The sequence below is a fragment of the Colletotrichum graminicola genome (assembly GCF_000149035.1).
Source record: "Colletotrichum graminicola M1.001 genomic scaffold supercont1.1, whole genome shotgun sequence".
In the NCBI taxonomy this organism is placed as follows: Eukaryota; Fungi; Ascomycota; class Sordariomycetes; order Glomerellales; family Glomerellaceae; genus Colletotrichum; species Colletotrichum graminicola.
In genome coordinates, this window is record NW_007361005.1 from 507,743 (window position 1) to 534,652 (window position 26,910).

General features: G+C 54.7%; 7 protein-coding genes across 7 annotated transcripts; 4 read left to right on the forward strand and 3 right to left on the reverse strand.

The window, feature by feature from the left end:
* Positions 1–881: 881 nt before the first annotated feature.
* Positions 882–6,264, reverse strand: GLRG_00137 (uncharacterized protein; the record flags this gene model as incomplete). The annotated part of the gene is made up of 3 exons (XM_008090822.1): positions 882–5,847; positions 5,972–6,124; positions 6,203–6,264. 3 exons carry the CDS (start codon positions 6,262–6,264, stop codon positions 882–884), a joined length of 5,181 nt encoding a protein of 1,726 aa, XP_008089013.1.
* Positions 6,265–9,310: 3,046 nt separating this feature from the next.
* GLRG_00138 (uncharacterized protein) lies at positions 9,311–9,808 on the forward strand (the record flags this gene model as incomplete). Its single annotated transcript, XM_008090823.1, has 3 exons — positions 9,311–9,365; positions 9,420–9,544; positions 9,611–9,808. The coding sequence occupies 3 exons, from the start codon at positions 9,311–9,313 to the stop codon at positions 9,806–9,808; spliced, it is 378 nt and encodes a 125-aa protein (XP_008089014.1).
* Positions 9,809–10,995: 1,187 nt separating this feature from the next.
* Positions 10,996–11,748, forward strand: GLRG_00139 (uncharacterized protein; the record flags this gene model as incomplete). Its single annotated transcript, XM_008090824.1, has 1 exon — positions 10,996–11,748. One exon carries the CDS (start codon positions 10,996–10,998, stop codon positions 11,746–11,748), a length of 753 nt encoding a protein of 250 aa, XP_008089015.1.
* Positions 11,749–12,051: 303 nt separating this feature from the next.
* GLRG_00140 (uncharacterized protein) lies at positions 12,052–12,984 on the reverse strand (the record flags this gene model as incomplete). The annotated part of the gene is made up of 2 exons (XM_008090825.1): positions 12,052–12,309; positions 12,436–12,984. 2 exons carry the CDS (start codon positions 12,982–12,984, stop codon positions 12,052–12,054), a joined length of 807 nt encoding a protein of 268 aa, XP_008089016.1.
* A 2,789-nt stretch (positions 12,985–15,773) lies between these two features.
* Positions 15,774–18,059, reverse strand: GLRG_00141 (snf5/smarcb1/ini1; the record flags this gene model as incomplete). The annotated part of the gene is made up of 2 exons (XM_008090826.1): positions 15,774–16,106; positions 16,179–18,059. The coding sequence occupies 2 exons, from the start codon at positions 18,057–18,059 to the stop codon at positions 15,774–15,776; spliced, it is 2,214 nt and encodes a 737-aa protein (XP_008089017.1).
* Positions 18,060–19,525: 1,466 nt separating this feature from the next.
* GLRG_00142 (DNA-binding protein) lies at positions 19,526–21,252 on the forward strand (the record flags this gene model as incomplete). Its single annotated transcript, XM_008090827.1, has 4 exons — positions 19,526–19,541; positions 19,866–20,054; positions 20,119–20,931; positions 21,026–21,252. The coding sequence occupies 4 exons, from the start codon at positions 19,526–19,528 to the stop codon at positions 21,250–21,252; spliced, it is 1,245 nt and encodes a 414-aa protein (XP_008089018.1).
* A 1,270-nt stretch (positions 21,253–22,522) lies between these two features.
* Positions 22,523–26,864, forward strand: GLRG_00143 (PHD-finger domain-containing protein; the record flags this gene model as incomplete). Its single annotated transcript, XM_008090828.1, has 7 exons — positions 22,523–22,543; positions 22,595–24,654; positions 24,858–24,951; positions 25,265–25,593; positions 25,700–26,146; positions 26,204–26,387; positions 26,445–26,864. 7 exons carry the CDS (start codon positions 22,523–22,525, stop codon positions 26,862–26,864), a joined length of 3,555 nt encoding a protein of 1,184 aa, XP_008089019.1.
* Between the last annotated feature and the right edge of the window lie 46 nt (positions 26,865–26,910).

The following is a 26,910-nucleotide window of genomic DNA, read 5'->3' on the forward strand; positions in this document are numbered from 1 at the left end:
TACTACGTTTTCTCAATGGTAAACCTGATGAAATCACTCTGCTGCATCACCGCTCGTTGTGCACGACGTCACATTCTCCTACGGTGACTTAGCCGTGGTCGACAAAATAGCCAGGCCGGCGTCGAAGGAACGACTTCATATCGTCTGTCTGGTAATGTGATAATGGTGCATAGACCATCAGGGCAGTTGTCCGAGTATGTGACCGAGAACTCAGCCACCATACGAATCAGCGCAGTCGATGGGCCATAACACACAAGTTGGCAACGGAGATTAGATCACGGACGACGAGAGGGACAAACATGGGATGGTTTTCCTTACTTTTTCTTCTTCTTTTCTTTCTTCTTTTTATTTCATTTCATCTTTTCCTCGTAGGCCAATAGCGTATCTCGCCTTCTTCCACCATCTAATAGTAGGTAGTTCGTTCCCCAGCGTAGCTGCTACTACAGCCGCCGCCTGTCTGTCTTTCCGAGCCGCATTTAAAAAGTGATATGTACAACCTAGGGTTGCTAGGGTGTCTTTTCTGCGTCAAAGCCTCTCCGCTGACAGCGAGAATCTCACAATTGGTGGGGTGTTTTGCTTATATATACATGTACGTCTGCTCGCGTATTATCCCGTCCTCTTGAACGCCGTCTAACTCGCAAAATGAAGTATTTGTTGACGGGACGGGGTAGCGAACAGCGCGATGACACTGCGGGGGCGCTCTGATCTTTCCGTTCCCTTTTGGGCATCCTTCCGCGCCCTCCGCGACTCCTTCTCTAGACGTGGTCTCTCTCGCCACATCCTTGGCGATTGTCTTCGCCCCCTTCATAGACATCCAAGTCGACTGCCTGTGATGGTTTGGTGTATGTGATGCCGGTAGAAATCAGGTTCCGCTACCCAGCTCACGTGGCGGGTGTGCCAGACGGTGTTGCGCTGCCGCTAGCTTGACGCTGCTGCTGAGCATGTTGTGCCACTTGCTGGGCTTGTTGCTGTGTATGCTGTTGGGCCTGCTTCTGGCCCTGCTGAGCCTGCTGAGGTGTTGCTGGTGCCTGGGCCTTCTGCAGTTGAGGTGTTGGAGCTTTCGGCATGTGAGGTGTCGTCTGGGCTTGCTGCATCTGTGGCGTGGAAGGCTTCTGCACCTGCTGGGCGGGCGTGTGAGGCGTGGGAGGCTTCTGTGCTTGCTGGGCCATCTGAGGTGTAGGAGGCTTCTGAGCCTGTTGAGCAGGAGTGTGAGGCGTATGAGGCATTGGGGGTTTCTGGGTCTGCTGTACTTGCTGCGACTGCTGTTGTTGCTGCACCTTTTGAGCTTGCTGGGCCTGGGCCTGTTGAAGGTGCTGTGCTGCTTGGGCGGACTGGGCCGATGGAGGTCGTTGGATTTGCTGAGCTTGATGCTGGGGCTGCTTCGGCACCTGCTGCGTTGGAGGGGGTTGAGGCGTGTGCTGGGGCTGTGGGGTAGGTTGAGCTCGAACCTGGCGTTGCTGGTGCTGAGTATGCTGCGGCTGGACATGTTGCTGCTGGCCACTCTGTTGCTGCTGAGCATGATGCTGCTGCTGTTGATGGTGATGATGCTGCGCTTGTTGTTGACCATGGTGCTGCTGGTGGTGTGCTTGTTGGTGCTGACCGGTCTGAGGCTGCCCATTCTGAGCAGCCGCAGCAGCCGCTTGCTGTTGCTGTTGCTGCCTCAGCAGAGCAGCATACTGGTGGGGGCTGGTGGTGGCTGCAAGGCCATTAGCAATACCAGGAGAGGTAGCACCTCCGCCTCCAGCAGCCGCATTCATAGCGTTCTGCGACATGGTCGTTCTCTGTGCAATCATCAAGCGCGTGAGGTATTCTGTAGCAGCTTGACGGACCTGCTCGGGCGTCAGGTTCGGGTTTTTTGCTCTATATTGAGCCTCTAGGTTGTTCAGCTGCACTTGAATACTTGCAGGCACCTGGGTCAGTGGCCGAGGTGAACCTGATGTACCATTGGGCATATGAAGGCCACCAGCTGGAGGTGTCGACACTCCGGCGCTACTGGCACTATTGATTGACGCCATCATGGCTTGGGCATTTGCATAGATGCTCTGTTGGTTGACGCCGTTGATGCCATTGACGCCATTAACGCCGTTGACACCATTCGCACCGTTCACACCGTTGACCGAAGCAGGTCGCATATTAGGCGGAGAATGAGATTGAGACGCATGAGAGGTTGGCGTGCCCTGGTGTATCTGCTGGGCCTGCTGGGCCTGCTGCTGCTGCTGCTGCTGCTGCTGCGGTTGTTGATGCTGCTGCGATTGCTGAGGTTGTTGATGGACCTGTTGGGCCTGCTGCTGGGCCTGCTGCAACTGAACAGCTTGCCGTTGCTGTTCCGAGATACGGCGAGCCTGCAGCATGAGGTTGACGTCGGGCTGCGGGTTGGGCATCGGCATCCTATGCTGGGCCTGCATTGCTGCTTGCATTTGCGCTTGAGGCACTCCATTCATTTGCATAGCTGGAGGTACAAGCCCGCCCATTTGAGCCGGGACGCCACCCATATTGGCCGTCGGTGCTTGCATCGGCATACGGCCTCGGCCAGCCTGACCCGGTACAGCGAGTTGGTTGGGTATGTTGGGACGGGGAATGTTGCCGTTGACCTGTGCCGTGGCGTTTGGCTGCACCTGGGCGGTACCAGGAGTTGTTGCAACCTGAGCAGCGACTTGACCTTGGCGTGCTTGCATGGCAATCCTTCTTTGAGTCTCCTGGCGCTGGTGGAATTGGGCCACCTTCTCGGCGAGTTGCTGGTCACGCTCCCACCTCATCAAGCTGTAATCTCTCGGCGTTTTGGTTGGGCCTCTGGGCTGCGCAGCCTCATTAGCCTTGCGCATGGCAGCCATTTGGGTGGCATGCTGCTGCTTCTGAGCTGCAGTCTCTCGTTTCTTGGCCAACTTCCTCATGGCATCGATCAGCGTCAAATGCTTCTGGTTGCGTCGCCGCTCAACCCTCAGAGGCGTTGATGGTCTGCGCCTTGCGACCGGCGTCGCGGGCGTTGTCGAGCCAGCAGCTTGTTGCTGAGCGATCTGGTTCTGTTGCATGATGACGCGGTTGGCGGCATCGATCCTGTTCTGATATGCTTTGAAGTACTGAGTCTTTTGCATGTCTGTAGGAAGGCCTTCAAGGTTGATCCAACGCTCGAAACATTCCCATGGCGTCCTCCGTTCTGCCCCAGATGTGAAAACAGACCTCGGAGTGAGGAGACTGGAGATGAGTGACCAATTGTACGAATACTCGCGAACTAAACTCCTCAACTCGTCGTCCTCGGGCAAAGTCCACTGTGACGGGCTGCGGCACTCGTAGAAACTCTGCATCGGCATCTGATACTCTGCAGGTGGTCGGAACTGATGGCCCGCGTGAAGGCGATCTCGAATTGACTTCATCTCAGGATGGAACAACGCCACGTCGATGTTCTGCGGCGGCAACTTCATCTTCTTGGTAGGTTGAGATCCGAACACTACCTTCTCGTCATTGTCATCTTCCTCTTCCTCGTACTGATATCGGCTCCGTTTTCTTGGGGGGCCGTCTGATGAAAGTTTCATCTCGCCTTCGACGTATTTGCTCAGCGGAAGAGCTGGGCGGCGCCAGTGCGCATCGGGATCAAACTCGGGACCAGTAAAATCAAATGAAGGAACCTTGAGTGGCGCTCCGTACATCGGGAGCTCCTGCAGCAGTTGGTCGGCGGCCGGAGAACTGCGAAGCTCAAATACAACGTCGTCCTCTTCGAGAGCAAATATGGCAGAGGGTGCGACAGTCTCAAGAACCTCTTCACGCAGCTCGTCGACGTGCTCGGGGGAGTCGTGGTCTCCGGAGGGTACCAACTCAGGTGTTGTTCGGGCATCGGCAACATCCAACATAGCGTCGTCCATTGACGTGTCAGTCTCGGTATCAAGAGGCTGGGGCTTCGGCGGGATGTAAGCGGAAACCTGAAGGTCTTTACGTTCTTCCTCGGTCGAAGCAACCCATTCCGCGCAAGCATGTGCGAGGTTGCGAGCAGCCGCAAGCTTCCACTTCTTCTCTTCCCTGAAGTCCGTCCTCATCCACTTCATCTCTTGGAGCAAGACATCCAAGTGGGACTCTGGGCGCACAGGTTCCGGGCATCTCTTAGGCTGCCGCAGCGACCATTTGTCATGCTGCTGCAGGTGATAAACGCGGCGGAGCACTCGGCATGCCTGGTTATCTTGAATGGCCACATAGGCATCTGGGGTAGAGACCGTTTTATGGGATTGGTTGAGGATGACTTCGATGGGCTTCATCCACTTTGATGTCTGAGTAAAGCCTTGGACAAAGAGTGGCGTGAAGTAATCATCCGTGGGAAGAAAGCTTTGCTTCTGCTGACTGGGCACTATAGACTTGTCCACAGATCGCCTGGTTTGCTTACCAAAGACTACTGCAGAAGGTTTATTCTTGGCTTTCTCTTTCTCCTTCTTCTTGGTCGCAAAGGTTTTTGGCCTGTTGGGAGATTGAGGTGTAGATGTCATTGGCGTAAGCTGACTGGGGGGTGCTTTGACGTCCGGATCAATCTGAGTCTCCGTTTCCCCCAATATTTCGGCAACGGACTTCTGTGCCATAGCGCCTGAGGCGGTTCGAGTGACTGCTCGCTCGAGGTCCTGTGGTGCTTCCGGTTGTGCCTGAGATGGGGGTTGAGCCCCTACTGAGCAGGGTTCGACACTGGTACTTTCTTGTACCTGGACGGAAGGTTTTTCTTCTGTCTGGGTACTGGTGGGCGGATCCACGTCCATTTTATCTGCGGGCTGTGACTCTTGGCTTTCTGAACTTTCTTTGGCTGCAGCAGGAATCTTTGACTCGACTGTCGTAGGGTGAGCATCCTGGGAAAGGGGTTGGGCAGAGGACGTTATCGGCTCTGGCGCATCCTTTAGAGGTACAACGGACACAGCAGGAACAGTAGGTGGCGACGGCTGCTTCGCGACGGTTTCAACTGGCGGTGGTGTTGGCTTAGTGTCCATCGCCATGGACTCTTGGAGAAGCTGGGCCTCGGGCCCGTCTGGAATTCTGCCATTGAACGGATCGGCATCGGGAGAACGCGTGGTATCGGAATCCTTTGCTTCCTCGACACTATCCGCTGCATCGGCCTCACTCCGACCCTCCACCCGTTCCACATATTGAGGCCCTTCATTATCGGGGCTGGTATCTGTGGAAACATCATGAACAGCAGGGGTTGCGGCTGTTTGTGTTGTCGAGCCTGGTGAAGAGAACCCATCTGCTGCCTTCGTGGCATCAGACGGCAGCTTCACAGCAGGGGGGTTCGTATCATCCGATTTCTTTGCCTCTGGCCGTGGGGGCAGCTGAACAGCCGGTGGTTGGGGGGGCACCTGCGGCGCATCGGCTGGCCGGGGCCCTGCTTGCTTGGAGATGCCAGCGGTGCGCGTGGGAGAGGAACCAAGCTTCTCGGCAACATCAGTATCGGTAGCCTCGCTAGCCTCCTCTCGCGATGCGTGAAGAGGATCGTTCGTGGGAGCCGTCGCTGGCGGTGGCGAGGGGAATGAGACGGGTACAGCAGAGGATTTGACGGCTTCGGGTCGAGCCGAAGTCGCTGGCGTCGCTGCAGCAGATACAGGCGTCGGGGGCTTCGGCGGAAGCGATGAGGGACGAGTAGAGCCGGGGAGTGTTCGAGGCGACGGTGCGACGCCGTTCGTGTCGCTGGTTGCAGCTACAGACTGTCGTTGAGACGGCGTAGTAGTGTTCTTCGTTTGCGATTCGGTCGACGCATCTTGCTTGGTGGGAGGCGCGAGCGCAGTCTCCGGTGCGAAAAGGCCAGAATTATCGAGGGAGTTCCGCAAGACATCGTAGCGCAGTTGAGGTCGGGCAGGAACATTCGCTTCGTTGAGCTTCCGCCCTCTGTAAGTCGTGTAAGCGACGAACCAGCAGCCAGGGCAACCGGAACGCGACCAGGCCAAATAGAAAAAAGGAAAGAAGGAAAGGGGAAGGAGGGGGGAAGCGCGACAAGGCAGGCGAAACGTACTGTGAGATGTCGCAGGTCTGCAGGAATTGCAGTTCGGCTGCTGAGGTGGGCGGCGCGTCAGGGTTCGCGAAGTCGTTTGTCGGGAGTGCATCGCTCTCGGTCGCGACAGCGAAGAGCTGTCGGAGCTTCCGCTTCCTCGACGTTACAATTGAACTAAAAATTGTCAACACCATGATTTTGGTATCGCTGAGCTCGCAAGAGCGATCTCTATCGAACAGTGCAATTACTTACGAAAATTCATCGCGTTTGGATCGCAAAAGCCTGGAGCGGTCGGCAGGCCCGACCTCAGTCATGTCATGAGCTGCCGCGACATCCGTTTTGGGCAAAAACGGAGTGTCGACGATATTTTCCGGGCGTCGTAGGGATGAAATCAACGATCAAAAGTGATGGAAAGGGCGGTGTTGGGTCGTGGCAATTGATCGCGATTGAATTCTGTCGTGGATGGTCGACCAGAAATTTGTCGGTCTACGGGCGCCGCTGAACGAGTAGGTGATTCTGGAAGTCACAGGCCGGATGGGCAGTTGCTAGATTGGGGGGGTTGATAGAAAAGATTTGTTATCGGATAAGCTAGGCACTGTACAGGCGATAGCCCACCCTTAACAGGTGAAAGTAGACAAATGGGTGATGCAGAGATGGAGGGCCGGGGGAGGCGAAAAGGAGAGGGTACAGTGCGCGTAATCTCTCTTGCCAGATAATCTCTCCAATGGGGATGCCTGGACCAGGCCCTCCAACTGTTTCGGCGCACGCTTCCTTGCAGGTAAGTAGGTAAATACCTACCTACCTACCTACCTATGTAGGATACCTATGGATAAGTACCTACCTTACTTAGATAGTCTGGTGGGAAACCCTGAGAAGGGTGTAAGTGTGAGCTCTTCTCATTTCACACACTCATTCAACTCGAAATCTCAGATCCTGCTACACATACAGAGTACGTACGCACCCTGAAGGCTTCTTTCTGGTGAAGCAATCTGCCTGACGTGTAGTGTAAAACACACAAGTTGCATATCTCGCTGATTGTGCAGTTTGGCGAGTCCTTCTGCTTGTGAATCAGTCAGTGAGTGTGTGTGTATGTGTGTGCATGCTACGCCGCCATGCCGCATTCGTCTAGACCAACCCATTCTCTCAAAATGTTGCGTAGTCTGGCATCTAGTCTCATCGGCATCCCTGCTCTGGTCGCATTCCCCAGGTGCATGCATTTTCCGTTTGCTGTTTGCTTGAACGCATTGCAATGCAAGGATGCCAGGGGGTCTGTATGAATCTGGATCTCACTTGGTTTCCTCTCCGGCTACTTCTGGGCTTGCTTCCATCTCGTCGACTCATGCCCTTTCGAACATTCTGTTGCAAGAGCTTGGCATGCAGCCCTTCAGGCTATCGTTGTGGACCATACTTGTCTGTTCTCTTCGCCCGGTAGATGCACCTAGCAGACGTCGACGAAGCTGGATCTGAACACACAAAGGTCGCTCTCGTAGTTGTCATCCTCAGCCAAGGGGGAAGCGCTCTTCCCGTACGAGTATCAATGCCGTCACTCGACGCTCTTATGTGGCCTTTCAGTGTCGTCGCTGTACAAACTGCTTTAGAAGCCGCGATACACTCCTATCTCACTCGAGAATCGCAAACGAACGCGGCCGCCCGCAGGACTTCCCAACGAGGCAAGATTCGCCAAACCCGAATCACTTGATTTGTCGGAACGCGATGATGGGAGCGACAGACCTGCTGCCGTTGGCGTATTGAAGCCCGAACCAGGATAAGACTGAGGATACTTGGGGACATGAGTCGAGGAGTTCTGCGCTTTGTGAACGCTCGTTCCAGAAAAATCTCACCGGAGAGCCCAGCGCACTGCACAGCTTTTCAAGGCCCCGCCACGGAGCAGTTTCTCCAAAACGGAGGTTCGTGGGTTCCGAGTCAGTCGCATACCTCAGAATGGTGCCCTTGCAGAAATTGGTCAGTGACTTTTGAGAGTAAAACAACTTCTACATCGAGTGTTCGAGGGCGTGCAACGTCGGATTGTTTACTACACCAAGGAACATGACAGTCTCATCTTACCATGGCCACTCATCGTTGACGAGCTGTGTCGAACCCTGCCGGGAAAGGGAGAAGAAAAATGAGAAGGCTCAATACTAAAAGCTGTGTGGGAAAAACCACAGTGGTGCCTTAGTCGCTGCGCTCAGAGCATTTATTGGCGGGGGCCCATACTCCCCGACGAAAAGCCCCTCAACGAGAGAGAGAGGCCTTCTGATGACCGTTGTGAGGTCGATGAACGGCTTTCTCAATGACCTCGTAAGTAAAATGTTGTCGAGACTTTGCCGTCGCAATTGAAGGGGAATCTTCAGTAATGTTAAATTCTTTGAGTCTTTGGGGGAGAGTCTCGCGCTTAGGGACTCGGAAAGGAGTGGTAGTGAGAAACGAGTGGCTGATCCGTTTGGTACCTAGGGATGCGAGTGTGCTTTTGCCAAGACGTCGCATTCCCCGCGGGTGAGAACCTTGACTTCAAACGAAACGGCCCGGCAGGGAAGGGAATCGAAATGCATTGCCACAAACCTCGGATGCTGTATGAAAATTCGGCGACGTCATTAACAATTATGTTTCGACGTGTCCGGTTTGGAGGCTGGACAGAATGTGTGGTGGGTTCACCAAATTGACATCCGGAGAAAAGAAAACGCATCGGAATGGTTCCAGTTTGTGTGATACCATTCCGCCCCCCCCCCCCCCCCCCCAATGGCAGGGCCGGGCTTGAACCTTGGTGTGGTTTTTTTTTGGTTTTTTTTTTAAAAATCCTGCGAGTTATGTATGCAATGACAAATGTCAGATTGGTCGGTTCGGATAAATGCCAACTTGGATGTGACATCACGACCATCAGTACCTCGACTGGGGTCAAGGCGGCGCTGGCCAATACAGCAATGCACCTGCTAGACATCTCCATTGTATCGTGTTGTAAAAGTGACATCACCAAGAAAAGTTGTAAATTAACTGGCCTTCATGCCAACAGACAATCCGAGGTAGTGTTCTCGCAATCGTCCGTTATCGCAGATGCTGTCTTTCGGTGACAGACATTTGGCACCGATCCCTTTGGAACTATCTGAAGGTAGTGATATGAATAAGGAACTTTGCAAGCCCAACCAACTTACGCAATCAACCTACCTGGCTTGAGCAAAGTTCGCCGAATGCTCCATCGGACCATGTTACAACTCGTGCTTCCGAGGATCCCACGTTGAATAAATAGACCTTCTGTTCATGTATGTGTAGTTGACGCCCAAGTTCGGGACATACCAACTAATTCTCGTGCCACCTGATTCATTTCGATCTAACATTACTTCAGCATGCCTGTCACGCCCCATCAAGATGTCTTTACTCGGTCTTGATCTTGCCCAGAAGGCTCTTTCACTCTACACTGTGAGTAAAACTTTCTCGTCTGTGATGCTTCTCAAGCTAATCGCACGTAATTTTCCAGCAGCCTTTGTGATGGCAGTGCTGCCCAATGTCTATGCTATCATGTTATCGGGACCGCGTTACGACAATTGCAACCCACGGAAGCTCCAGAGCACCATCACCGCCGACGACAAGCTGGATGAGATTGTAAGCATTCGCCCGACCCCTACATGGTCCCTAACCCACTCAATCATTATCGCGTCCACGAACTAGACAAAGGCACGTATACTCCGTGCCAAGGCCGCGTCGGAAAACATATTTGAGACGCTCGGGTTCTATTCAGCTGTCGTCGTGGCCGCCAACTTGACCGGCGTCGATGCCCACGCTGTCAACATCATGACCCTGAGCTACATCGGCTGCCGAGCTTTGTACAACATCGTCTATGTGCGCCTGGAGGACAACCGCAACTAGCCCCACTGCGAAGTGTTGCGTGGATGGCCAGCATGGCTTATCACCTTCACACTGTATTTCAATGCCGCTCCGCAATTGGCGTCTTCCTAGATCATCCCATCAGGACACAGCTTTGGCCCAACTGACTGCTTGTATAATAATCACCAGCCCATGGTTGCTTGTAGCAAACAATGCTGAGTCTTTACACACCTAAGCCGCTCCTAGATACAGATCTACTGGGCTTCCCTTATGTTGATGTTCCCTCGCGACCATGAAATCAACGAGGCCAGCAGCTTGGCTAGTTTGCTTGGCAATATTCTGTCAGGACGCAGGATTCAGCGGCGATGTAATACCTGAACAGCGGGAACTGGCATTCTGCAAACACGGGACGCCATGTCGTCTAGCATTCGGCTGGATGAAGATAATCAAGTTGTCAGGGAGCCTGTTCACCATATACCACATCAGTATGCAGTGAAACAATTCTAGAATGTCCTCTTCTTCAGCCCTGACCTTCTGTGGAGAACACGAGTCTCTCTTTCCCTCTCTCTCCCTCACTGTCTGTCTGTCTGTGTTTGTATGTGGAATATCACTTCACCGAGGGCTTCGGTCAGACTGTATCTCTGTTACATCCATCCGCCTTGTGCCACACGTCGGGCTGACTACGGAGGCGAGTCTGGTCACTCAAATGAGCGCTTTCCCGCTGATCTTCGCTTCCGCCCTCTTTTCCCTTTTGACAAAAAGGGATAAGGCGGCCAAAACGCGAACGTAAATCTACTTGACCTCGATAGTCCATGACAATCTCATCTGGAGAGGACGATATCCCTGTCCTACTCTCCTGACATATAAGAGACCCTCGTTGGGCCGAACAGTGGCAAAGCTTCTTGGCTCTCGGGATTCCTCCTTCAAGTTGCTCTCACTTGAAATATTCTTTCTCTTTTCTTCCCACTACCCAACCCCCACCTGCTTCAGCAGGCGAGGTATTTGGCAACTTACATTTTGCGTTGTTGATTCCCTTGACAACTCTCCAAGTTTGCAATCTCAGCCCGACAACCAACTAGGTATTCGCAGATCTCAAGATATTTCTTACAAGTTTGATCTTCCACTGGGGTGGGTTGTTTGCCCAGAAGCAAAAACGGCTGTTCGCATCTGATCGATAACGGCACCAAACAGCCCTCTCTAAGCTCACATACGCCGTTCTATCGTTCACAATGCGGGGCTCGGTCTCTGCCCTCATCATCTTCGCAATCATACCGGTAGGTCTTGGAGCCGTAGTCGCAGCCGTCGCCTTCAAGGGCAAAAATGTTGAGCCCCACGCTGCGTCTTCCTCATCGGTCACGACTGCCATCATCAAGATGACGGACACTCCGACTACCACCCCTGGCGTTCTTGAGAGGAACTCTCTCTGGACCATCAACACCGCAAAGCCTCAGTCAATCGTGATCAACATCTCAACCGACCGTCCCACAACCACTGCGGCTGTTGACGGCTCCCTCACTATCAAATGCGACCACGAATGGCACCAGGACAGCACCCCTATGTGCACCTACGGACCTGGCTTCGCCCGCCGTGATTCAGTCAAGGTCCATATTCCCAACGACCCCATAACTTCACTGGGCAACCCCCCTGGGCCCATCCTAATGGGAGACCGCCAAGACCTCGAGACTCTGGACAAGAAGCAGTACGTTGCATCTGTTGCTATGGCTGCTTCCGCTTCCGCTTCTATCGACTGCAAGTACAAGTATTGCGATGGTCAGACCCAGTATTGCATGTACTGGGCCGGTGTCACTGGCTGGAACCCATCCCTCGGCCCGGTTCCCGGCATGACACGTACTGCTCTCAGTGGTTGCCAGGTGCCTGCAACGGAGTTCACGACTTACAGATCGGTTCACACTACAATGGCGCCGACAAAGAATCGCGTTTGCAGCACCAAAACATCCAGCTTTCGAGCACTAGCCGTGTAGCAGGCATACACAGCGACTCATGGGACCTAAGACTCTCGCATGCATAGCGTTTGGGGCGACAAGACTCACACGGACGGGCTTTACAAACGGCATGGCGGGTAAACTGACTGAAACCCGATCTGAGATAAAACGTTGGCATATGAAACCAAATACTCGAGGTTACCAATTTACTTTCCCCACGTTGCAAGAATGATATGTACTTAAGGTTAGGCGATATATGTTCATCGAGCCTGCCATCCGCAAGCACTGTCGTGGATTGAAATTCCAGGGGTTTTCCTACGCAGCTGCGTTGATAGATGTCAGTCATTGACATCTTGGCCTGTGTTGTTGGGGCCTACCTGGTCCAGTGACGGAGGTGGTGATGGCACCGTCCTCGACGTAGACACCGGAGAAGTAAAAGTCCTCGTTGGTGTCGGAGTAGCCGCTGCGAGGCAGTTCGAGAACGCCCAGGTGCCAGTCCTGGCCATTGGACGAAGTCGAGGCAGAGACCGGAGCTACAACCTGCTGCAGGGGTGCGCTGCCCTCAGAGTGCCAGAAGCCAACACTTCCGCTGGAGAAGTTCTACACCGCATTGCCGTTAGCCTTTGCCTCCCCGAACTACGTTTACGGCCCGCCTTCGTCGAATCACAACGGGCGAGGGCACAGAGAAGAGCTTTGGGAGAAGACGGCGACAGCAACTGGACTCACAATCTCATAGGCAACGTTGTGCCACACGTCCGGCTTCCACTCGGTCTTCCAGAGACTCTTGCCCTGCACCATAAACTGCAAGTTGTTGTTGCTGGTGCCCTGCTCGCCACTGATCCATCCGCTCTTGAGCTCGGTGAAGTGACTCTCGAAGAAGGCGATCTGGTGCTCGCGGAAGACGCTTGGAGCGTTGACGTCCTTGCGCGAGATGCTGAAGTGGTACCAAACCTTGCCAGACGCGATGGCGGCCTTGGTCTGAGGGATGAGCTCGGTACGACGCATATTCTGGCCGTTCCAGTAGGCCGTGCTGTCGAGCGTGATCTTGACTCCCTGCTTCGATGCCGCGTCGCTGGGGTTCTTGTACGAGGGCGACAGGTTGACGTACTTTGCCACGTCACCAGAGCCGTGGATGTAGTACTGGTAGGGGCCAACCTGGTTGGACCAGGACCAGTTGTTGAGGTCCGTGGACGAGGAGAGGTCGTTGAAGCGGCCGTCCCAGAGGACCTTGGCGGACGCGAGGGGTAGGAGGGACAAAAGGGCGGCGGTCTTCATCTTGGCAGCTTGATTTGGTGAACTATATGGGCGAGCGTTGTTTAGGACTTCGATGAGAAACGAGGGGGTATTGAATGATCGTGAGACGGGCTCATCATTTATATGTCGTTTTCAGTAGAGGATATTCGTGCCGGAAGCTCGGGACGCGAGAATCGCGACATTGGATATAGTATATTGCGAACACTGGTGAACGGCTGGATACGTCGTTCGACAGTACTAGATGACGAGCAATATAAACTGATGACGGGCGGACCGAGAAGCCAGGAATTGGCAGGGGGGGAGCAACAGGCCTTTTTATTCACGTCACATTTCGACGGACACCACCCTCCGACCCTTAGTACCATCCCCAAAGGTAAGTTTGGGGAAGCTGGGCGAACACAATATTTAGCCGGTATTGAATTTAAAGCCTGCCACACCTCCAGAGAGTCGGGGGCAAAAAAGAAAAGAGGGAGTGCATCCGTTTGGATAACCACATCCTCGTCGGAGGTGAAACTTTGGTCAAGCAGCACGGCAAATTTTTACGTGGAAATCTGGAAGCTTTTATTCCGGAATGTTAAAAGGACGAGATACTATCAGTACAGAAAGCGTCCGGGGGGGAGAGCCACCCGCTGCCAAGCAAAGCTTGTTCGAGTACCAGTCATGATACAGCCAAATGACCAGGCCTGGTCATCTGGGGGCACTGAGTATGGTGGTGTCGTGGAACACGTAGTGCGCGTCGCAAGGGTTACATTCGGAAGGAACCAAGGCGTTCTACGACCTATTACACATGATTGCACCTACGGAGGGCAGCGAGCTAGGTAGATCATGGCAAGTCGGGTACCACCGATTCGACTTTCGGATGGAAGCTTAGCCTTCTCCAGCCGCGGAGGTACCGGCTCAGTTGATATAGGGGGCTATCAGATTCCCATCGTGCTTGATGGATTGTTTCTGGCGACGGGAGCGCAAAGATTTCGCTTTGGCCGCGGCTCGTGTCGACTACTATACTCTTGCCATACAAGATGGGCCTATACAGGCTTTGTTCGTTGGGCATGGCTGATTCTGTCACTGGCCACGGTTGAAGTAGGCAAACGGGATTGCTACCTTGTTGTGATATACTTGATGTGATTGCCGCTTGTATAAAGCGGACTGTGATTGACCGCTTATAGGGGAATACGGCAACTTACACTATCGTAGATACATGGTTCCTTTTTACGGTTAAAGTGTACTTACTTGTTGCGGCCCAGGGCTTTCAAACACTTATGGCTCTTGGGTTCGGCTTTCAAAGTCATGACAGTCATAGATGCAGATGCGATGGAAACGGCTGTCAAAACCTCATATACAATTCGGGCGATTATGTAAATAAACAGCTGCTAGGTAGGGTTCACCCCGAAAAAGGCCCGATCACCACTTGGATTGTTGGGAAATGCCTTTGAGCCTGTGGTGTATTGATCTTGAGGCAGGGACAGCCTCAAAAAACTCATCACAAACTACATGGAGCGCATTGTCGACTCCAAGGAACTCGAGGAAATCGAGGACAAAGTTTTGTAGACCTGTACTGAGATGAACGCGGGTTTCCCTGAGGCCTAGGAGGACGCCGTCTGTGTTCTGGAGGGCCGTGAAGTTGATGCTTCGGTACGTTCCTGGATACTGTGTTGGTAGGCCGTTGATTATGGGGAAAAGGAACAGAAACTCCTCGGGAGACGGCGGCTCTCACCAGGAGTTAGAAGAGAAAAAGTTGCACTTGGTATTTGTGGCCCTTTGAACCCCCCCCCCCCCCGGCTCGGGTAGACTGAGTTCTCATTAACAATGTATTTGACGTTGGTGGAATGTTGCAGCATAACGAATTCGATGGATCCATTTAGTAAGTTCCAGTGACTCGCTGGTGGTTTTCAATGTATCTACGCTCTGTGGCAAGTCGTGTGTTTGCTCTATGATGGATGATGCATCGAATGGCACATAAAATAACCTTGATACTCCTGCAACAAAACGCAATGTGATTGAGGTGCCAGGAGGGGAGAAATCGCTCTGTCGATGGCACACGCGCGAGCAACAAGAATAAAACCTATACAAGGAATGTTGATAGCTTGAGCTTCTTGGTATTGTTCTTCCTACTAACATCCCCCCACCAAGAAGCTGCGCTTGCAAAAGTCGGATGTACAGTTGCAGCCGTCAACTTCCTTTGTCTCTCTAACACTCTCCCCTTCAGTCAGTCCTTATAAAAGTACAGGCACACCCGATTGACAAGAAAAATCCCGGCTAATTCTTATCCTGCCATACCAGCAGGATGTGAACTCCTAAAGTCTGTTATGACAGAAAAGGAGAACGAACCCCTTCAGCCGCGAGATCGATCTAGTGCTTGTCCCCTCGCTTCTCTTTTCTCTACGCCCTCTCTCAGACAGCTTCTGGTCATGACCATGATGCCCATGCGATAATGTCTTTTGTTCTACAGGCAACACGTGAAACGACAAACGAAGATAGGGTCTCTTGCACAAGCGTTATATGCTGCCAACCATTCAAAGGATACGCTCTTCACGTGCCCAGACTTTCTTTCTGAAGTTGCGGATGATAATGGATGGACCGAATGAAGTGATGATAAGGGGCTGGTCTTGCCGATGGGTTGTAGGTGCTGTTAGCAAGATGTCTAGTATTGACCCTTGTGCGCTGTCATCCTGTCTTTCATTTCACCAGCCAATGGTGAGCGGTGGTAGCAGGTTACCCACCCGGGGCCGAGTTGCCAAGTTGGCTTCGTTATGCTCGGGTTCACTCAGCCCAGACATTCAGTCTAGAACCAATACGGTTATACAATCACCCTATGATGTTCCGATAGCAGCGGGTGACGTGTCCTTGCCCACTCTGGCATCCACCTTCTGACGATGCTGCTTGTTACGCAGATGGACCTCGAAGTTGCCGGCTGTCATCTCAGGGCCAGGGGTATATAGCTTGCCAGGACAGTCAAGACAACGAATGCGCGGAAGGAACATCCATTTGGCCCCCTCTGGTGGCTGTGATCCTGCGGGTACGGATATGGGCATCTCAGTGTCCGGATTGATGGCTGAATACTTCATCATGCCCTCAAAGTTGTCAAAGGTGTAGGTATTCTTGAGCTGCTGCAAGCAGTCCTTGAGCCATTCAGGTGGCGGAGGCTGACCAGTGTTAGCTTTCGTTTCCAATAATACCTGGTCCCTATTATGACGTCCAAGCAACTAGTTACTTACCGGAGGTGGTGGTGGTTGACCAGCAACGGGTGGCGGTGCAGGTTGTCGACCGATCTGGCCCTGAGGAAGAGGCGTGCCAAGCGTGGTGGGAAGCGTTTGGCTGTTGGAAGCTGGCGTAGACGGCGGAGGCATCGAGTTCGCCGCCGCAGCCGCAGCAGCAGCGCTGGGTATGCGGGTGTGTGCGGGTGTAGAGGGTGTCTGTGATCCGCTCGGCGTAACCCTTGATCTCGGGGTTTGGAGTAGTCTCCTTAGCTTGTCCTTGCCCACTTTCAGTGTGACAATCAGCTGGCTAGGCTCCTCAGTCTCGTCGCGAGTGTCACGCAGCGTGCGGCCAATGTTTCTGCGAGTCTCGTGGTGGTGAATGATGCTCGCCTCGGGGGTTTCTGAGCGGCCGAGATTCGTAATCCTCTGCTGAGCAGCGCTTGCAGCCCCGCGAAGTCCTCTGGTCCTGGCCGTGCCACCGCCGAGTTGGGAGACGCCCGGCGAATCCGGCCCAGAGTCTTCGCTGTCGTCGGAATCGGAAACCTCGCCGTCGCGGGCTCCCGGCCGCTTGCGGGTGTTCGGCGCACCAGCAACGCGCTTATACAATGTGCTCTCTTCAATGTTGGGGGCGGCTCCTGGAAGCACGGATGAAACCAGGAGCGTCCTGATTGTGCGCTGTCTTTCTTTGAGGTCTGGAAGTTGGGGGCCGCCGCGACGGTTGATGGAGCGCTTTTGGCGCCGCAGTTCTCGGGAGAAGATGACCTCGTTTCGTTCCAAATCGGCGTCGCTGAGCTCGTACAGATATGGCGCATAGTCCTTGGCCTGCTGCTGGGGTCTGAAGACGGACGGTAGTGGAGAAGGTAGAAAGGCGGCGACTAGATCGGGGTCTTCAACTGGGCGGCCATCGAAGGGATGCCCAACACTGTACAAGCTTCGTGTGAACAATTGACATTGCTCTCGAATGCTATGTGCGATGGCCGTGGTGAACTCGCCAGACAGCGCCATGTCGCGAGTCATGGAGGCGGCGAATTCCTCTGGAGAGTTTAGAGGATTGTTGATATCCCACTCGAACTGGTCGACCAAGGTCACACCGCCGATGGTGACGTTGAGCTTGATCAATACCCTCATCTCGTCATTTTTGTAGGCAGAATAGGGCAGCTCCGGGTCGAGCGCGTCCTCTTCTGAGAAGACCAGGGGGTAAAAGTCGTTGAGCTGGTCGCGCATCTGCAGGATGACCTGGTCGAGGACGGGTTTGTGCTGGGCATCCAGAGGGACGCCCAAATCTTCGACGAGGTGCTGCGCAAAAAGCTCGGCCGGGATTATCCTGTCGTGTAGGTTCCAGGTGAAGGTGTCGCGTAGCTTGATCTTCTCCCAATCAACGTCAATTCGTACCGGCACGAGCTCTTCGTGCTGCTCCGCCTGTTTCTTCAGCTCCTTCTTCTTCCATCGTAGGGGATGCGACTGGCGTTTTCCCGGCCGCGGCTTCTGGCTCGGGTAAATGACCTGGGCTGGAAATGGCGCTCTCATACGGGGATCGATGTCGGTGTAGCCGTTCCCGAAGCCACGGTACCCTTCGCCGTACAGCTTGCTCGGAGGGAAGTATACGCGCTGGGTCTTGACGATGTTGTAGTCATCGATCTTATCCCTCATCTGCTGCATGTCCTTCTCGAAGCGCTCCTGGGCATCCTTCATCGCGACGGAGTGATACCAATCGCGCGTAACGTAGCGCTCGACCTGAAGCTTGTTGAACGAGTCCCTGTTACGAACGGGAAGCGCCTTGGCCGCGGCCGATTGGGGCGTGCCATCGTGATCGTTGGCGGCGGACGCGGATGTGGAGGCCGAAGAGGATGCTGTCGCGCCGGCCGCGGTGGGCGTGAACGTGGATGGCTGAGCGGCCATGTTGGGGAAAAGTGCGGGCTCCCGAATCGCCGCAGCGATGCGACTGCCGTGAACTCCGGACGTAAAGGCGCAAGCAGGTCTATGCTCGTATTGCGCGTGTCGTGGCGGTTGCCAATTGGCGATGGCTTCAACGTTGGGGCTCGAGTGAGAGGTGGATTCTGCTACGTCTGTCGCAGTCTCTCCTGTTCTCCGTGTTGGTGTTGGACCGGGGAAGGCTGGCGCACATGGGCTAACGCATCAGTTGTATCGGGGCAGTGTCTCGCGGCCAATATATGTGGCAAGTTCTGGCAAGAGACCTAACGGTGTTAATGCGGACTGGCCAATACCAGGCTCGCAGGGGTCCCAGCACCGATGGTGCAGTGAAATTTACAACCGTGTACCTCCCCATATAAATTGGTAGAGCTGTACATCCTTGGTCACGTCCTGAGCGCGTTCTGAGCTCTCATCGCCTCGCCTCGTTCATCCGCGGTCTCGCACCGCCTCACAAGCGCCACACCAAAGTTCATCAACCAGTGTGGCTGGCTGTCGGAGCAAGAAGCACTTGGCCCTAAAGTGAAGCCATTTTGAAATCTTGTGATTGATATGTGATTCAGACGGCTTCACTTCGTTGTGATATCTGCTGGACGCGTTACATGACGAAGACTCCTCTCCATCACTCAGAGGAACTTGAGTATCCATAACGCAGCGGTGAATGAACCCGCTGCTAGTGGTTGGTATTTAAGAATGAGGCCATTCACTCTGCACTGGCATGGTATGGCTGTCGTAACGGTACGAAGAGCGTATGGCCTTCCAAGCCCACCCATAGGTATAGGCGGGGCGGGTTGTTCCGAGTTCGGCTGAGTTGCCCCTCGGGGAGCTTGGGACTCGGCCGAGTCTCAAGATGCTTTCTTGCTTTTGTTCAGTCTCTTTCTTCCTCTCTCTCTCTCTGTGTGTGTGCGTGTCTGCCTGTGTGTGTGTCTGTTCGTCTCTCCAAGAGTTTAATGACCTCACAGCAGTTGCAAGCTGCAGACCCAGACCCAGGCAAAATTTCAGCATGCGACCCACCGCCAAAACAAGAGACGCATAACTCTCTGCCGCGCCCCCAGTGCGAGTATGGTATGCATCAAAAGGAAGAGCCACATGAGAATAAGCGTAAGGGGATTCTAAGCAACCCTTGCTTGCACAAATAGTCTCCACCATAGGTCGGTAGTGTGCACATCACGCTGGACCTTGGACCATACCCGCACCCGCACCTTGACCTTGACCTGCCCGAGCACCCACAAACAGCGACGAGCCCCTCCTTCCCCGCCCTGAAAATCGACGTATTTGTCGTCAAAATACTTGCGCCGGAACACAACCAACTTTGCACTGCACCTGCATCTCTTTTCCCAAAGTCCAGTCCCCCGAGATCTGGATCGGTGCATCACTATCGTTGAGATATCCTTCTGATTTTTTAGTCAACACACCCCCCAGAAAATACCGCCAATATGTCGGAGGAAACCGGTCAGTCCCTACCTCACTCTCCTTGTTGTAGCTAGCTATCTTGCTGTCTTCCTTACCTGCCCCTCGAGGCGGCGGCGGCGGCGGCGCCGCCGCCTGCTGCTCCTACTCGTGCCTTCCTGCTCGTGCTCCTGCTGCATTTGCGTCACACACTCCAGCACAGTCCACGCTGCTGCTACACCCCGCTACCACCCGGAGCAACCAGCCATGCAAAATCACACGAGGATCCCTCCCTCTTCCTGCCTAGGAGACTCAAGACACTCGAGCTATATTGCCGCCATGCCATGGACTCGACACGAAATACGACAATCGCTGACCATGTCATAGATTATACGCTCAACAACCCCGACACGCTCACCAAGTACAAGACCGCCGCTCAGATCTCTGAGAAGGTCCTGGCTGCTGTCGCCGAGCTCGTCGTTCCCGGCGAGAAGATCGTCACCATCTGCGAGAAGGGTGACAAGCTCATCGAGGAAGAGCTTGCCAAGGTCTATCGCGGAAAGAAGGTCAACAAGGGTCTGTCTCTACTCGCCGGCCGCTGCCTGTCGCAAACATTGCTGACTCTCATCGCCCTGTGCAGGTTTCTCTCACCCTACCACCATCTCCCCGGCTTCTTTCGTGACCCCCTACACTCCCCTCACCTCCGATGAGGCAGAGGCCAACGTTGAGATCAAGGAGGGTGAGCCCGTCAAGATCCAGCTTGGTGCTCAGATCGATGGCTTTGGCTCAATTGTTTGCGACACCGTCATCGCAGCCCCCAAGGACAAGTCCGGCGAGGAGATCACTGGCCGCACTGCCGACTTGCTCCTCGCCAACTACTACGCCAACGAACTGCTTCTCCGTTTGATCGTCCCCCCCGGCCTGCTCGCTTCCGGCACCGATGAGGAGAAGGCCAAGGCCGCCGCCGCCAAGCCTCCATCGCAGCAGAAGATTACCAGCCTGCTCGAGAAGGTTGTCAAGGCCTACGACTGCAACCTCGTTGAGAGCACCACCTCATGGCTGTTCGAGCGCAACGAGATTGAGGGCAAGAAGAAGATTGTCCTTGCCCCCGCCGAGGGTACCAAGGGCGACGGTGTTCCCGAGGTCGGTGAGGTTTGGGGTGTCGAGATGGGCGTGAGCTTGGGCGCCGGCAAGGTCAAGACTTTCGACCAGAGAACTACTCTGCACCGACGCACCACTACCAACTACGGCCTGAAGCGCCCGACTTCCCGCAAGATCCTCTCCGAGGTCCAGAAGAAGTTCGGTACTTTCCCCTTCAGCTTGCGCCAGCTTGAGGATGAGCGCGATGCCAAGTCCGGCGTCGTCGAGTGTGTCCGTGGCAACGTGTTCCGCGCGTACGAGGTTGTCGGTGACAAGGACAACTCCCCCGTCGCCCGCTACCTCTCGACGATTGGTAACCTCCCCCCCCCCCTTTTGTATTTTTATTTTTATTTTTCATTACTGTCGCTGCACAGCTTCAAATGGCCAGAGTGCTAACACGCCGATAGCCATCACCAAGAACGGCATCACCAAGCTCGGCGCCCCCCCTGCGCTGGACCTCAGCAAGGTTAAGTCGGACAAAAAGATTGAGGACGAGGAGGTCCTCAAGATCTTGGAACAACCTCTTTCCAGAAATACCGGAAAGAGCAAGAACAAGAACAAGAAGAAGAAGAAGCCCGCCAAGAAGGCTGCTGCTGCAGGCGGTGAGGAGGAAGAGGAGAGCGACGAGGAGTAAGCCGAAAGTGGGAAACGGCGGTGATTGTCAATGAGAGGACCAATGGGGCGGCCCGATTTTGCGCCCACAATTGTTTTGTCGTGAAAGTCAAAATATGTGATTTTGCTCCTGGGGCAGTCGATATGACTGACCTCTGCCATGATGAGGCCGGAAATAGGAAAGCTTGCTTTGCTTGTCCCACGCCAGAGCTGGCGGACTGACTGACTTGCTGGCTGCGCAACTGTTTATCGGAATGCCGAGGAGCGGCTCGCTCGCCTGAAGCTTCGCTCAGCCAGCGGCACCCGCAGCCCTGGGCAGTTCCACCGGGAGGCCCGGCAAGCAGCTTCAGACGTGCCGGCTGGTTTACTTTTTGGCAGAGAATAGGATGGAGACCTGCCGCCGAACAAAGACAAGTCATCTGCATACACTTCATCTCGGACCTTTGAGCATGACTGACTGCCGGAACCGCTGGACCTAACCCTTGAGTGATGAGTGACCCCGAAGAATCCAGAGAAGGGAATGATTACTTTGCTATGTGCTGCTATACCCAGCAGCGTGACGATGTCTTGCCAACCGAGGAAACAGAGTGTGAAGGACGACAAGGGTGGGTGGGGAGGAAACGTCGATGAGACTGAACACGCCAGGAGAAGTCGTCGGCCGGGGGAATAGCGAGCCACGAGGATGAGCGGCATGAGATTGCTCCAATTCCAGAGGTTCTCCCACCCTGGTCGTCGTCGATACGGCAGAGACCCGCCGGATGGATGGTGGCTGTTTAGTGAGTTCCCGCAGAACCCAGCCCCTTTGGAGGCGAAGACCCTCATTCATCTCGAGAGCCCGGGGCGAGTAACGCACGACTAATACTCATCTTTCCTTCTGGAGGATGGTTCTGCGTGCGGTACATAAAGACCAAGCGACGTCCTCCAAGCCTTCATCTTGCTTCGGGATGTAGACGGAGAAGAGACAGTTTGGCTCACGCCAACGTGCAGCAAAAGTATGTATAAGTCACCAGGCCAGCTGTGGGTGGTGCTGTGGCTCTAAGCTAAGGGGCCCCAAGAGCGCTGTGACTCGCCCCCCCCCGCCCCCTGCTCGTCGTGTAGCCTGCCTAAGTGGTATCCTGCCTGGGAGCACCTTCTGCTGGAGCAGCTTGTAGCTCTTTAGCCCCCAGTCCGTCGCCAACGAAAATCCTCGAGGTCCATCCCGCAGCTTCGCACCCTTTCCCTCCCATCCCTCCTGCTCCCCCAAGCCCTTCGCGTCGCAAAGTGGAGGGAACGCGCCCGAAACGAATCGCTGAATGCCTTCAAAGACCAGAGAAGTAATTATCAACTATATCCCAGTACAAAGACACGAACTAACGCGATTGCAGGCGTCCGAGTCGGAGCGTTTGCCTGTCTGGTTGAAGGCGAGGAAGTCAGGGGCCCCCGAGAGCCCTGCTGCCATGATGCCCACGAGCACGAGAGCCACGCGGTCGCGATTTTCCAGTCCGCATCAGCAAGCCAATGGAGGAACGGAACCGGCCAAGAAATCGAATGGATCGAGCGAGGCCTCGAGGACATTCATGCAGAAATGGTTGGAGCCGACGGTGCAGAGCAAGCCGAGCTTTGAGGAGGCTGGATTGGTGCGATACGGCGTCACAGAGAATATGGCGCCCCTCGGAGCCCTTCCTAAGGCACCGGCGACGAAGAGGCCGGGTCAGGATGGCACGGGACCCGTCAGGAAGATCATTTTGAAGTCAAGCTCAGCAAGTTCGGCCGCTGCAGCCGCAGCCTCAGCAGCAGCAGCAGCAGCAGCAGCAGCAGCAGCAGCAGCAGCAGCAAGTGCGCCAGCAGCAAAGCGCTCAGAGACACCACCTCCGTCCCTTCCTTCACCTCCTGCCGCGGTTCAGAAACCGGCCAGAAAGTCTTTGCCTGCGTGTGGTCTGGACGAAGACGGAGAGGACGAGGATTACACGCCTAAAGCTGTTGTTGGAAAGGGTCTAGGTCGTCGTGCATCAGCCTCGCATTCACGGAAGAGTCTGTCGCGCTCCTCGGTAAGTCGCCGCGCATCTTCATCAGTCCATCAAGCAGCGCCTTCTAGCGACGCCGTGCAGCCTTCAGAGTCGACGCCTGAGAACAAGGACATCGTTGAAAAGGCTGTGGAGGTCGCAGTTGAGGAGGCTCTCCGGCATTATCGCTATCCCACTGCGTGGGCACTCCGGACCCTCTACGACGAAAATTCTTCCAACCAAGCCTTCCTGTCCATGCTGGAGGACGTCTTCCACCAAACAGCCGACGAAGACACCCTGGACGAGTTTTCGCGCCTTATCGAGGACAAGAAGAGAGAGGGCAAGAAGGACAACCAGGCCTGCTACTATTTTGTGCCTCCTTCCACCAACTCGCGCTTCACCCCTCACAAGCCAAAACCGGCACCCTACGGAAATCTTCTCTTGCTCGACCCTGCCAAATCCGACGATCAGGAAGTCACGCCGACCAAAAAGCCTACCCAACGCAGAAAAACACCCGAATCGTCCTTTGACGACGTGGACATGGACGACGAGCCTACTTTGCTGGCGGCCGAGACGGCCATGGCCGCCACGACACCGTCACGCAGGCGCGCTCGGAGAGATTCGGCAAGCAGCGACTCGTCGTTGTCGGAGCTCTCTGCGTCCCCGTCGTTGCCACCCGACTCGCCTTCTCCCAGCTCTCCGCCCGTTCCCGTGGGATTCCAGCAAGGGGACAGCCACAGTCGCCGTCACAGTGCCACGACTGTTGCCACGACGGCTGCCACGGCTGCTGGGGCCGACACCGAGACCGCCTCAACCAGCGCACCACCGCCAATCGACCTCCAGCCAATGAAGAGGCGCGGCAGATCCCTTGCTACTAAGACGAGCGTGTCTGACGCATCCAACCCAAACTCACCCACCCTCCCCCCAAATGTATCCCAAGCTGCAGGAGCTGGCAACATGCCTGGTCGACTTTCCTCACCCATCTTCCCCAACCTTTCGACGACGGCACCACCATCCAAACCGCCTGGCAAGAAGAATGCCAATAAGGACAAGACTCACCGTGTGTTGCCCGGCGACGACGCGAACACCGCACGCAGAAGACATGCACGCGATAGTACCATCAGCCAGACGCCCCAGCCTGAGAGCCATATTCGTGGATCAGACATGAGAAGCTGGGCCGGCTCCGTAGCTGCCTCTTCGCCAGCGGTGAACCTGCGCAAGTCGACTCGGACGCCCGTTCCCAACCCGATCCCTAATCTGACCCTGAGCACGAGGACCACAAGGTCAGCCAAGAGGACACACGACGAGATTGACAATATAAGCTCTCCGACTGCGCCAATATTCCTTGACGACGTCACGCCTACAACGAGCTCCAGGGCCGCGACGCCCACGAACCTTCGCCCAACGAAGAAGCAACGGACGGGTCTGCGCATCAAAACCTCGTGAGTATTCTTTGGCCCCTTTTTGCATCATCATTTTTCTTGCCCTTTTCGTCGATACGTGTTGGCGCGGGTTCACGAGGTGATTGCGGCAGCTGGGCAGCACCGCATCCCGGCATTCTCATTGCTGTTGTCATCCTGATTAGAAACCTCACCAAAGCTTGTTCTTCAGTCGAACCTGGTCGAATACTAATGCGTCTTTCCAGGCCTATGAAGAAGAAAGGAGGCACTGCGGCTGGCGTACCCCGACCTAGCGGCGAGGGCGGTGCATCTGTCACGAATGGAGGCCCAACGAACCAGGTAAGCAGGCAATTCACATTTAAACCATTCCAGCGTGAGGCTGCAGTCTTTCCAGATGCTTCCGTGAGGACTGCAGCCAATGAATGCAGCCAGCTTCGGGGGTATGGGGGCATGACGGGGGAGCACAGGAGCATTCAGCTGCCTGAGATGCAATCGATTTCGGTGGCCAAGGCGCTCATTCTATGGAATACTGAGTTTAGCGGCCAGTTCCGACCTCTCATTTGTGCCGGCCAGCCTGCACCCACACCCATGCTCACGCTCATTTCATTCATTTCGCCCCTTCGAGAATTCGTTGCTGATTAACTTCTGTCAGGATGAGAACGACGACTACTGCTCGGCGTGTGGTGGTGTCGGAGACCTGGTTTGCTGCGAGAACTGCTCCAGATCGTTCCATTTTGAGTGTGTCGACCTTGGCCTGGGCGACACTCTCCCCGAGGAGTGGTTTTGCAATGTCTGTTTCAGCAACAGATACCCTACCAGGGTACCCGAACACAAGGGTCCCTTTGGCGGTTTGCTGAACAGTCTGGAGAAGACTAATCCCCAAGCCTTCAAGCTGCCACAGCGTGTCCAGCTATATTTTGAAGGTGTCAAAGTTGGCCCCGAAGGCGAGTACGAAGATATCGTGGTTCCGACGAAGCCCAAGTAAGTGATGAATCTCGATGTTTGTCATCTGATGATCTCGGCAGCACTCTATTTTGAGATTGGTCTTCATCGCCGAAGAAACAAACATAGCTGACAATTGCCACAGGAAGAAAGGGTATGAAGAAGCCCCGGACTTCTTCAGAGTTCGAGACACCGATGGTTCTGCTGTTCTCTGTCACAACTGCCAACAGCCAGCAGCCGACAACCGTGCCATTCTTCCCTGTAGTCAATGCGGCCTTTACTGGCATCTGGACTGCCTTGACCCTCCTCTGGCAATCCCTCCTGTGTTGCGGACATGGCGTTGCCCGATGCACGTAGACGATTTGTTGGCTGAGCTGCCCAAAGAGCTTGCACCAGCTCACCGTTTCCGGAAGATCAAAGGAGCCCCTGCCATCACCCCGGCTTTCAGCCGTGGCATGAAAAATAATGGCGTCATTGAGATTGAAGAAGAGGAGGAGTCTGAAGGAGAAGAGACAGGGTGGAACGATGTGAAGACTTTTGGGCGTGTCTACAAGTTACCTGCCAAGGGCGTTGTTCTCGACTTCATTTCTCAGTGAGTTTGGTCCTATTGACTGAATATAGGTCCTTGGCAACGCTAACAACTTTGTAGGCTTCGTAAGGATGGCGCAGGCTACATCAATGAATTACCGTCTTTGGCCAAGACCCAGCCACAGCCAGCCACTATACCTCTGGGTGCGCGTTCGCGCGCAGAGCAGCAGACAGTGCTCAACTTGGTCGAATTGGCATCTAGCCAGCCGACCACCAAGCTTGACGACCTGACGCAGGCCCTGCTGGTAAGTTAAGGTGCTCGCCATGAGGATTAGCTGCACCTTCAACTGACATGTCCTTAGTCAACTGCCGATCCAGCTATACTCTCGCTCATGGCGCGTGGAAGTGCAGAAAACTTCGCCAGCGGTCATATCAATGCGGCGGACAAGCAGAGTCTCCACGCCATGCTGGCCCAGATGGACGCCATGTCAGACCGCATCAGAAGCCTTCTTGGGGCTGGCCAGCAGGTTGCTGATGCACACGATGCAGAGGGTGAGCAAACCATGATGATCGACTACAACGACACATACGGTACTGAGAGCGCCGAGGGCGACTCATCCTCGATCAAGAACGAGTCCATGGAGCCCCCTGCCGACTTGCCAACACCTGCAACCACCACCCAGGATAATCCGGAACCAATCAACAGCCTGGGTGAAAAGTCATCTCAGGAGATTCCGAACGACAGGAACGAAGACGAAATGGCCATCATGGATATTGACTAGGTCACTATTGTCGGGCGGCCTTGAATACATCGCTTTTATTTTATTT